At 42.5% G+C, this 12,500-nt stretch overlaps 1 protein-coding gene across 1 annotated transcript in view; it reads left to right on the top strand.

The window, feature by feature from the left end:
• The first annotated feature begins 1,534 nt into the window (after window positions 1-1,534).
• Window positions 1,535-12,500, top strand: part of LOC306926923 (multiple PDZ domain protein-like) — a 36,902-nt gene continuing 25,936 nt past the window's right edge. The window contains exons 1-3 of the mRNA XM_079506432.1: window positions 1,535-1,600; window positions 1,861-1,983; window positions 7,327-7,383. Of these exons, the coding sequence (XP_079362558.1) occupies window positions 1,553-1,600; window positions 1,861-1,983; window positions 7,327-7,383 (228 nt within the window). The 5' untranslated portion in view covers window positions 1,535-1,552. The remainder of the gene's footprint in view (window positions 1,601-1,860; window positions 1,984-7,326; window positions 7,384-12,500) is intronic.

The following is a 12,500-nucleotide window of genomic DNA, read 5'->3' as shown; positions in this document are numbered from 1 at the left end:
GACTAGATACAACACTTCAATTTACAATTTAGGCATTTAGCAGACGCTCTTAATCCAGAGCGACTTACATTAAGCAAGAACAAAAAGCATGGCAATACATCACATATATAAAAAGTAGTTGCGAAACATGCGTAAGCTAAGAACGTAACAGTGGAATATCTATATAATGAAACTATACTATACTATACTATACTATACTATACTATACTATACTATACTATATATTATACACTATACTATATTATATATACATATTATATGTGTACTATAAAGTGCTATGACTACATAAAATGCAATTCTAGTGCTGTCTACGTAACATGCTATAAGTCTGTATAAAATGCTATCTAAGACTACATAAAGTGCTATCTATGGGGCTACGGGTAAGTAGATGGAGTCTGAACAGGTGGGTTTTCAGACTACGGCGGAAGATTGGGAGTGAGGCTGCAGTTCTGATTGTGATGGGAAGTGCATTCCATAGTTTAGATTGGGAGTGAGGCTGTAGTTCTGATTGTGATGGGAAGTGCATTCCATAGTTGAGTTCTGACTGTGATGGGAAGTTCATTCCATAGTTTAGATTGGGAGTGAGTCTGCAGTTCTGATTGTGATGGGAAGTGCATTCCATAGTTTTGGAGCCAGAAGGGAGAAGAGTCTGGGACACTGTGTGACGGTGTGCTGTTTCTCATCAGTCACAATCAACCAGCCTGTCTGACACCCGTGTGTGTGTGTGTGTGTGTGTGTGTGTGTGTGTGTGTGTGTGTGTGTGTGTGTGTGTGTGTGTGTGTGTGTGTGTGTGTGTGTGTGTGTGTGTGTGTGTGTGTGTGTGTGTGTGTGTGTGTGTGTGTGTGTGTGTGTGTGCGCACGTGTGTGTGCGCGGACGACAGAGTGTGGACTCAGGTGGTTATGGAGCTCTGCTATTGGTCAGAAAGCACAATAGGTCATAAAAGATCAAATTTAATTTCCTGTTTCTGTCTGTCTGTCTGTATTGTTGTGTTAAGCAGACAATTGAATGCCACACTATTCCATAATGTATAAATGATAGATAAGGGTTCAGGACAACGAGGCCTTTTCGTGGAGGGGTCAGAATGACATTTGGACTTAGACTGTTTTTCGTCTGTGGTACTCAATTGATCGCCTGCCTCTCTCTCTCTCTCTCTCCCTCCCTCCCTCTCTCTCTCTCTCTCTCTCTCTCTCTCTCTCTCTCTCTCTCTCTCTCTCTCTCTCTCTCTCTCTCTCTCTCTCTCTCTCTCTCTCTGGGGTGGCGGTGGCTCAGCGGTAGAGTGGCCGGATGGTAACCGCAAGGTCCCCATTTCCAGTGCCTTGCATGGTTTCCGCTGCCATCGGTGTATGAATGTGTGTGTGAATGTAATGCACAATCTATGTAAGTGTGTGTGAATGTAATGCACAATCTATGTAAAGCGCCTTGGATAAAGGTGCTTTATAAATGCACCATTTACCATTCTCTCTCTCTCTCTCTCTCTCTCTCTCTCTCTCTCTCTCTCTCTCTCTCTCTCTCTCTCTCTCTCTCTCTAGAAATGAGGATGCTATCAACCAGATGGCTGTGGCCCCTTTCCCCTCCCCCCCTCCCTCGCTCAGTCCTGATGTGAGAAGCACACACGCGCACGCGCACACACACACACACACACACACACACACACACACACACACACACACACACACACAGAGCAACCTCCAGATACCTGCAGTTGTGGTGCAATGCATCCTCACCCACTCACGTACTGTGTGTGTGTGTGTGTGTGTGTGTGTGTGTGTGTGTGTGTGTGTGTGTGTGTGTGTGTGTGTGTGTGTGTGTGTGTGTGTGTGTGTGTGTGTGTGTGTGTGTGTGCGCGCGCTTCTCAGCAGCCAATCAGCTCACCAGATGCAGTGGGCGTGGTGTCTCTTCCTCTTGAAAAGGCCACTCCCCCTGCTGACACCATCACTCTCACAAGCTCCGCCCCTGAGCCTGCCCCCCCGAGCACCGTGAAGGTCAGTGTGTGGGAGGGGTTGTATCCGTCTCCATAGCAACCTACCTGATACTCTACTGACTTTCCGGGTCGAGGCCCAGATTACAAATACTTGAAATACCAGCCCTTAACACCACCACATTTTCACTACAACATAGATGATACACAACCAACATACCAGAGCCAATTTAATTTTTTTCAACCATGGTTCATGTTTAGGTTGTTATTAGAGAGAGTAAAAGATGAGTGTTTTTTTTTTTTTTTTCATTTGCTGCTTTCTTTCGTTTTAGGGATTTTAGCCGTTTTTGACAGGGGGGCGGGGGCATTCGAGCATGGGGCTAAATATGTATTTTTTTACAGATTTTTATAGCGATTTATTTTTGAGTGGTGTAAACCACTCCTACAACTGGCTTTGTTAGTCTGTCTGTCTGTCTGTCTGTGCTCAAAAAATTAGCACGGTTGCTATGGTCACCCAGTTCACACGGGTGTGATTTCATTACGTCAGACATTACGTCAGACCACAGCTGATCAGTCTATATAAGACCTTACACCACTCAAAAAAAACTCCTACAACTGGCTTTGTTAGTCTGTCTGTCTGTCTGTGCTCAAAAAATGAGCACGGTTGCTATGGTCACCCAGTTCACACGGGTGTGATTTCATTACGTCAGACATTACGTCAGACCACAGCTGATCAGTCTATATAAGACCTTACACCACTCAGTTCACACAGGTGTGATTTTTTATTTTGTATTATTTACTATAGTCCTACTAGACCCCAAGAAATTACATCTGTCCACAAAGGATCACAAGATCTACTGAATGTGTCAAACTGACATATTGAGCCTATGACACAGTGAAAAATACTAAAGTTGTCCTTTAACCTTTGGCCCAGACCGGTCCCACCAGAGGGTCAACCCACCACCAGGCGCTGTGCTGTGCTGTGCTGTGCTGTGCTGTGCTGTGCTGTGCTGTGCTGTGCTGCTCTGCGCTGCGCTGCGCTGCGCTGCGCTGTGCTGTGCTGTGCTGCGCTGCGCTGTGCTGTGCTGTGCTGCGCTGTGCCAGCTCTGTGTCTGGAGCCTCTGTGTCTGTGTGTTAGGCTGCACAACAGTGACACTTGGTGGTGACAATATGCTATTTCCGTGCTCGGACCCAGGGACACAGCCACACACACAGCTGTCAAAAACATACACGTTCCTGGCAAAAGATTATAATAAAAAATAAAAAAACATGGAGGGACAGAGAAGGCTTGTTCCACCTGACTGTTAACACATTGAGCGGCCAGGGTTATTTAATCCATTACATTATAGCGCCCAGTCCATTTATAAACACTTTAATCCATTACATTATAGCGCCCAGTCCATTTATAAACACTTTAATCCATTACATTATAGCGCCCAGTCCATTTATAAACACTTTAATCCATTACATTATAGCGCCCAGTCCATTTATAAACACTTTAATCCATTACATTATAGCGCCCAGTCCATTTATAAACACTTTAATCCATTACATTATAGCGCCCAGTCCATTTATAAACACTTTAATCCATTACATTATAGCGCCCAGTCCATTTATAAACACTTTAATCCATTACATTATAGCGCCCAGTCCATTTATAAACACTTTAATCCATTACATTATAGCGCCCAGTCCATTTATAAACACTTTAATCCATTACATTATAGCGCCCAGTCCATTTATAAACACTTTAATCCATTACATTATAGCGCCCAGTCCATTTATAAACACTTTAATCCATTACATTATAGCGCCCAGTCCATTTATAAACACTTTAATCCATTACATTATAGCGCCCAGTCCATTTATAAACACTTTAATCCATTACATTATAGTGCCCAGTCCATTTATAAACACTTTAATCCATTACATTATAGCGCCCAGTCCATTTATAAACACTTTAATCCATTACATTATAGCTCCCAGTCCATTTATAAACACTTTAATCCATTACATTATAGCGCCCAGTCCATTTATAAATACTTTAATCCATTACATTATAGCGCCCAGTCCATTTATAAACACTTTAATCCATTACATTATAGCGCCCAGTCCATTTATAAACACTTTAATCCATTACATTATAGCTCCCAGTCCATTTATAAACACTTTAATCCATTACATTATAGCGCCCAGTCCATTTATAAACACTTTAATCCATTACATTATAGCGCCCAGTCCATTTATAAACAGGGTTATTTAATCCATTACATTATAGCGCCCAGTCCATTTATAAACACTTTAATCCATTACATTATAGCGCCCAGTCCATTTATAAACACTTTAATCCATTACATTATAGCGCCCAGTCCATTTATAAACACGGACCCCTTTAATCCAATACATTATAGCACCATTTATAAACACTTTAATCCATTACATTATAGCGCCCAGTCCATTTATAAACACTTTAATCCTTTACATTATAGCGCCCAGTCCATTTATAAACACTTTAATCCATTACATTATAGCGCCCAGTCCATTTATAAACACTTTAATCCATTACATTATAGCTCCCAGTCCATTTATAAACACTTTAATCCATTACATTATAGCGCCCAGTCCATTTATAAACACTTTAATCCATTACATTATAGCGCCCAGTCCATTTATAAACACTTTAATCCATTACATTATAGCGCCCAGTCCATTTATAAACACTTTAATCCATTACATTATAGCGCCCAGTCCATTTATAAACACTTTAATCCATTACATTATAGCTCCCAGTCCATTTATAAACACTTTAATCCATTACATTATAGCGCCCAGTCCATTTATAAACACTTTAATCCATTACATTATAGCGCCCAGTCCATTTATAAACACGGACCCCTTTTCCGGACGGACCGGGAGGAAGTGGTTGTTGTGTGTGTAGCAGCTAACAATAGCCACACCACTCTAGAGTCGATCGACAACAACGGGAGACAAGAATAAATCTATCGAGACTAGCGACTGGACCGCGGAGCGCCGTCTAACACAGGATCTTTTTTCAGAAAAAGACGGGATGATTTAGATCGCGAGTTATGAACATTTTAAGATTTCCGTTTTCATCAGCTAAACAGGGGAGGGAGTTTTTCGATGACGTCTCACTCTTGCGCGTCACCGAGGAGAGCCCAGAATGAAAAGATTACGGTGCGTAATGGTCTGTGCTGTTGTTCCGCATCGCGGCACTGGAATATTCCTCCACTCGGTAACAAACTGTGGGACTGTTTTCAGTGAAATATTCCTCCGCTCGGTAACAAAATTGGGACTGTTTTCAGTGGAATATTCCTCCACTCGGTAACAAAATTGGGACTGTTTTCAGTGGAATATTCCTCCACTCGGTAACAAAATTGGGACTGTTTTCAGTGAAATATTCCTCCACTCGGTAACAAAATTGGGACTGTTTTCAGTGGAATATTCCTCCACTCGGTAACAAAATTGGGACTGTTTTCAGTGAAATATTCCTCCACTCGGTAACAAAATTGGGACTGTTTTCAGTGAAATATTCCTCCACTCGGTAACAAAATTGGGACTGTTTTCAGTGAAATATTCCTCCACTCGGTAACAAAATTGGGACTGTTTTCAGTGAAATATTCCTCCACTCGGTAACAAAATTGGGACTGTTTTCAGTGGAATATTCCTCCACTCGGTAACAAACTGTGGGACTGTTTTCAGTGGAATATTCCTCCACTCGGTAACAAACTGTGGGACTGTTTTCAGTGGAATATTCCTCCACTCGGTAACAAACTGTGGGACTGTTTTCAGTGGAATATTCCTCCACTCGGTAACAAACTGTGGGACTGTTTTCAGTGGAATATTCCTCCACTCGGTAACAAACGGTGGGACTGTTTTCAGTGGAATATTCCTCCACTCGGTAACAAAATTGGGACTGTTTTCAGTGAAATATTCCTCCACTCGGTAACAAAATTGGGACTGTTTTCAGTGGAATATTCCTCCACTCGGTAACAAAATTGGGACTGTTTTCAGTGAAATATTCCTCCACTCGGTAACAAAATTGGGACTGTTTTCAGTGGAATATTCCTCCACTCGGTAACAAAATTGGGACTGTTTTCAGTGGAATATTCCTCCACTCGGTAACAAAATTGGGACTGTTTTCAGTGAAATATTCCTCCACTCGGTAACAAAATTGGGACTGTTTTCAGTGGAATATTCCTCCACTCGGTAACAAAATTGGGACTGTTTTCAGTGGAATATTCCTCCACTCGGTAACAAAATTGGGACTGTTTTCAGTGGAATATTCCTCCACTCGGTAACAAAATTGGGACTGTTTTCAGTGGAATATTCCTCCACTCGGTAACAAATGGTGGGACTGTTTTCAGTGGAATATTCCTCCACTCGGTAACAAAATTGGGACTGTTTTCAGTGGAATATTCCTCCACTCGGTAACAAACGGTGGGACTGTTTTCAGTGGAATATTCCTCCACTCGGTAACAAACGGTGGGACTGTTTTCAGTGGAATATTCCTCCACTCGGTAACAAAATTGGGACTGTTTTCAGTGGAATATTCCTCCACTCGGTAACAAAATTGGGACTGTTTTCAGTGGAATATTCCTCCACTCGGTAACAAAATTGGGACTGTTTTCAGTGGAATATTCCTCCACTCTGTAACAAACTGTGGGACTGTTTTCAGTGGAATATTCCTCCACTCGGTAACAAACGGTGGGACTGTTTTCAGTGGAATATTCCTCCACTCGGTAACAAAATTGGGACTGTTTTCAGTGGAATATTCCTCCACTCGGTAACAAAATTGGGACTGTTTTCAGTGGAATATTCCTCCACTCGGTAACAAAATTGGGACTGTTTTCAGTGGAATATTCCTCCACTCTGTAACAAACTGTGGGACTGTTTTCAGTGGAATATTCCTCCACTCGGTAACAAAATTGGGACTGTTTTCAGTGGAATATTCCTCCACTCGGTAACAAAATTGGGACTGTTTTCAGTGGAATATTCCTCCACTCGGTAACAAACGGTGGGACTGTTTTCAGTGGAATATTCCTCCACTCTGTAACAAACTGTGGGACTGTTTTCAGTGGAATATTCCTCCACTCGGTAACAAACGGTGGGACTGTTTTCAGTGGAATATTCCTCCACTCGGTAACAAACGGTGGGACTGTTTTCAGTGGAATATTCCTCCACTCGGTAACAAACGGTGGGACTGTTTTCAGTTGGACTTCATGAAATGGAGGTACAATAAAGGCCTTCCTCGGCCCCACCCCTCTCCAATTGTTTATATTGTGTTTTGTTTCCAAGATGGACGCAGCACCAGGAGGGGGCGGGGCGGAGGTGAGCGGGCGGGGTCGACATAATTATGCCCTTACTGTCGTTTGTGTGTTTGTTAAAGGATCAGCAGGACGTCATCAGCGAAAAGACAGACCTCTGCATCAGAGCCAGCACCAAGGTGTGTATTTGTCTGTCTGTCTGTCTGTCTGTCTGTCTGTCTGTCTGTCTGTCTGTCTGTCTGTGTGTCTGTGTGTGTGTGTGTGTGTGTGTGGGCGGGGGGGGGGGGTACCAGGGTGGATAGAGGCTACCCGGTCTCACCCAAACACAGTGAAATATAACGGATTGGCACTTCCGTTCAGACATGCCTAGAAAACACAAAAAATATGACACTGAAACCCTCCCCACGCACGCATGCACGCATGCACGCACGCACACACTGCGACGCGGTGGGGCGCCATCTCTAGCGGACATTTTTATTATATTCGTTTTTATTAGGTTTTTTATAGACATGACAAACAAGACATACATAACAATGACACATACACCAGACTGACACTTACACCAGACTGACACTTACACCAGACTTACACTTACACCATACTGACACTTACACCAGACTGACACTTACACCAGACTGACACTTACACCAGACTGACACTTACACCAGACTGACACTTACACCAGACTGGCACATACACCAGACTGACACACACACCAGACTGACACACACACCAGACTGACACTTACACCAGACTGACACACACACCAGACTGACACATACACCAGACTGACACATACAGCAGACTGACACTTACACCAGACTGACACTTACACCAGACTGACACTTACACCAGACTGGCACTTACACCAGACTGACACTTACACCAGACTGACACTTACACCAGACTGACACTTACACCAGACTGGCACTTACACCAGACTGACACTTACACCAGACTGACACTTACACCAGACTGACACTTACACCAGACTGACACTTACACCAGACTGACACTTACACCAGACTGACACTTACACCAGACTGACACATACACCAGACTGACACATACACCAGACTGACACTTACACCAGACTGACACTTACACCAGACTGACACTTACACCAGACTGGGCAATGTATATACAACGAGTGGCGGGTTTATCGTGTTGACATAGCATAGGATGAACAGTCTATCGTGTTAAGATAGCATAGGATGAACAGCCTATCGTGTTAAGATAGCATAGGATGAACAGCCTATCGTGTTAAGATAGCATAGGATGAACAGCCTATCGTGTTGAGATAGCATAGGATGAACAGCCTATCGTGTTAAGATAGCATAGGATGAACAGCCTATCGTGTTAAGATAGCATAGGATGAACAGCCTATCGTGTTGAGATAGCATAGGATGAACAGCCTATCGTGTTGAGATAGCATAGGATGAACAGCCTATCGTGTTGAGATAGCATAGGATGAACAGCCTATCGTGTTAAGATAGCATAGGATGAACAGCCTATCGTGTTGAGATAGCATAGGATGAACAGCCTATCGTGTTAAGATAGCATAGGATGAACAGCCTATCGTGTTGAGATAGCATAGGATGAACAGCCTATCGTGTTAAGATTGCATAGGATGAACAGCCTATCGTGTTGAGATAGCATAGGATGAACAGCCTATCGTGTTAAGATAGCATAGGATGAACAGCCTATCGTGTTGAGATAGCATAGGATGAACAGCCTATCGTGTTAAGATAGCATAGGATGAACAGCCTATTGTGTTAAGATAGCATAGGATGAACAGCCTATCGTGTTAAGATAGCATAGGATGAACAGCCTATCGTGTTAAGATAGCATAGGATGAACACAACCAACATGAGACATGAGCAGCAGCGCATGGAGAGCAGTAGTCATACAGAAACATAAGTATATAATCTAATATATAATACAATATAAATACATATATATATATATATATATATATATATATATATATATATATATATATATATATATATATATATATATACATACATATATATATAATACATAACAGATATAACAACATATATAATAATATATATTATATCTATATATATATATAATACTACATAACATGTAAATATGAACAAGAGCTCAGCAGCAGGGCAAACAGGCCAGCAGTTACACAGCAGAATCAAGGTGAGCAGTAATAGGGCCCCATATGTATTTAAAAGTTGCTAGACTGTCCTGGCTGTTGCAGCGCAACCTCTCCAGATGTATCAAAGATACGAAATCATTAAGCCATTTATTAAAACATGGTACAGTCGGTGTCTTCCACTCTGTTAGGATAATTATTTTGGCTACTAATGTGCCGAGCATAAGTGTCTGCTGTATGGTGTATGGCAGGGGTTCTCAACCCGTGGGTCGCGACCCCTCGGGGGGTCGCCAAATTATTTTAGGGGGTCCCCAAATTATTTTCAAAAAAAAGATTTTTTTTAAATTTTATTTTCACGATTTTTCAAAAATAGCAGACCTACAAGCTCGTAACGCGCCACTCGGTGGCGCGCTATGAGCTTGTAGATCTGCTATTTTTCAATAGCTAAATTATAACAATGCTTAAAACACCAAAAGGGGTTCCCGCCCAAAATGGTTTAAGGTTATTGTAGAAGTCAATTTATATTGGGGGTCGGGAGGGGGCGGGGCGGGGGTCCCGAGACGTTGCCAAAGCATTTTCGGGGGTCCCCGGCCAAAAACGTTGAGAACCCCTGGTGTATGGTAGTGCGAGAGAGGCGTCGGATCATCCGATAAGGGCAGCTAGAGCATCCGGAACAATATTAATATGGTATACACTGCTGTACCATGCACAAATATTTTGCCAAAACCAGACAATTTTTTGGCAGGACCAGAATGTGTGGGCCAGTGTGCCCTTGGAGATATTACATCTACCACAGGTATCGGAAACAGCTGGGTACATTTTGTTAATTTTGACCTTTGAGTAGTCTTCAGTCTTCGTCATCTCTAGCGGACTTAAGCCACGAGAGAGAGACGCCACCGCCGAGCGAGCTAAAGCGAGTGAGTTGCCGCGACGAACTTTGCGAAAGTTGGGTCTCAGTCCCGTCTGTCTGTCCGAGTTGTTACCCGATAGACACAGAATCTCTCTTTATGTATCCTTCTGTCTGTCCGAGTTGTTACCCGATAGACACAGAATCTCTCTTTATGTATCCTTCTGTCTGTCCGAGTTGTTACCCGATAGACACAGAATCTCTCTTTATCTATCCTTCTGTCTGTCCGAGTTGTTACCCGATAGACACAGAATCTCTCTTTATCTATCCTTCTGTCTGTCCGAGTTGTTACCCGATAGACACAGAATCTCTCTTTATCTATCCTTCTGTCTGTCCGAGTTGTTACCCGATAGACACAGAATCTCTCTTTATCTATCCGTCTGTCTGTCCGAGTTGTTACCCGATAGACACAGAATCTCTCTTTATCTATCCTTCTGTCTGTCCGAGTTGTTACCCGATAGACACAGAATCTCTCTTTATCTATCCTTCTGTCTGTCCGAGTTGTTACCCGATAGACACAGAATCTCTCTTTATCTATCCTTCTGTCTGTCCGAGTTGTTACCCGATAGACACAGAATCTCTCTTTATCTATCCTTCTGTCTGTCCGAGTTGTTACCCGATAGACACAGAATCTCTCTTTATCTATCCTTCTGTCTGTCCGAGTTGTTACCCGATAGACACAGAATCTCTCTTTATCTATCCTTCTGTCTGTCCGAGTTGTTACCCGATAGACACAGAATCTCTCTTTATCTATCCTTCTGTCTGTCCGAGTTGTTACCCGATAGACACAGAATCTCTCTTTATCTATCCTTCTGTCTGTCCGAGTTGTTACCCGATAGACACAGAATCTCTCTTTATCTATCCTTCTGTCTGTCCGAGTTGTTACCCGATAGACACAGAATCTCTCTTTATCTATCCTTCTGTCTGTCCGAGTTGTTACCCGATAGACACAGAATCTCTCTTTATCTATCCTTCTGTCTGTCCGAGTTGTTACCCGATAGACACAGAATCTCTCTTTATCTATCCTTCTGTCTGTCCGAGTTGTTACCCGATAGACACAGAATCTCTCTTTATCTATCCTTCTGTCTGTCCGAGTTGTTACCCGATAGACACAGAATCTCTCTTTATCTATCCTTCTGTCTGTCCGAGTTGTTACCCGATAGACACAGAATCTCTCTTTATCTATCCGTCTGTCTGTCCGAGTTGTTACCCGATAGACACAGAATCTCTCTTTATCTATCCTTCTGTCTGTCCGAGTTGTTACCCGATAGACACAGAATCTCTCTTTATCTATCCTTCTGTCTGTCCGAGTTGTTACCCGATAGACACAGAATCTCTCTTTATCTATCCTTCTGTCTGTCCGAGTTGTTACCCGATAGACACAGAATCTCTCTTTATCTATCCTTCTGTCTGTCCGAGTTGTTACCCGATAGACACAGAATCTCTCTTTATCTATCCTTCTGTCTGTCCGAGTTGTTACCCGATAGACACAGAATCTCTCTTTATCTATCCGTCTGTCTGTCCGAGTTGTTACCCGATAGACACAGAATCTCTCTTTATGTATCCTTCTGTCTGTCCGAGTTGTTACCCGATAGACACAGAATCTCTCTTTATCTATCCTTCTGTCTGTCCGAGTTGTTACCCGATAGACACAGAATCTCTCTTTATGTATCCTTCTGTCTGTCCGAGTTGTTACCCGATAGACACAGAATCTCTCTTTATCTATCCTTCTGTCTGTCCGAGTTGTTACCCGATAGACACAGAATCTCTCTTTATCTATCCTTCTGTCTGTCCGAGTTGTTACCCGATAGACACAGAATCTCTCTTTATCTATCCTTCTGTCTGTCCGAGTTGTTACCCGATAGACACAGAATCTCTCTTTATCTATCCTTCTGTCTGTCCGAGTTGTTACCCGATAGACACAGAATCTCTCTTTATCTATCCTTCTGTCTGTCCGAGTTGTTACCCGATAGACACAGAATCTCTCTTTATCTATCCTTCTGTCTGTCCGAGTTGTTACCCGATAGACACAGAATCTCTCTTTATCTATCCTTCTTATCTCTTTATCTATCCTTTATCTATCCTTCTTATCTCTTTATCTATCCTTTATCTATCCTTCTCTTTATCTATCCTTCTTAACCCTACTAAATGTGACGTGACAATAAAGAGTGATTCAGTCGCGGTCAAAACAGTAGTAGTGTAATATCTACAGATCTTTGTGTTTTAATAATAATTAGTTAATAATAATATAATGTAAT

The sequence above is a fragment of the Electrona antarctica genome, assembly GCF_951216825.1.
Source record: "Electrona antarctica genome assembly, chromosome: 7".
NCBI lineage: Eukaryota > Metazoa > Chordata > Actinopteri > Myctophiformes > Myctophidae > Electrona > Electrona antarctica.
This window is presented reverse-complemented; position numbering and strand designations above follow the sequence as displayed.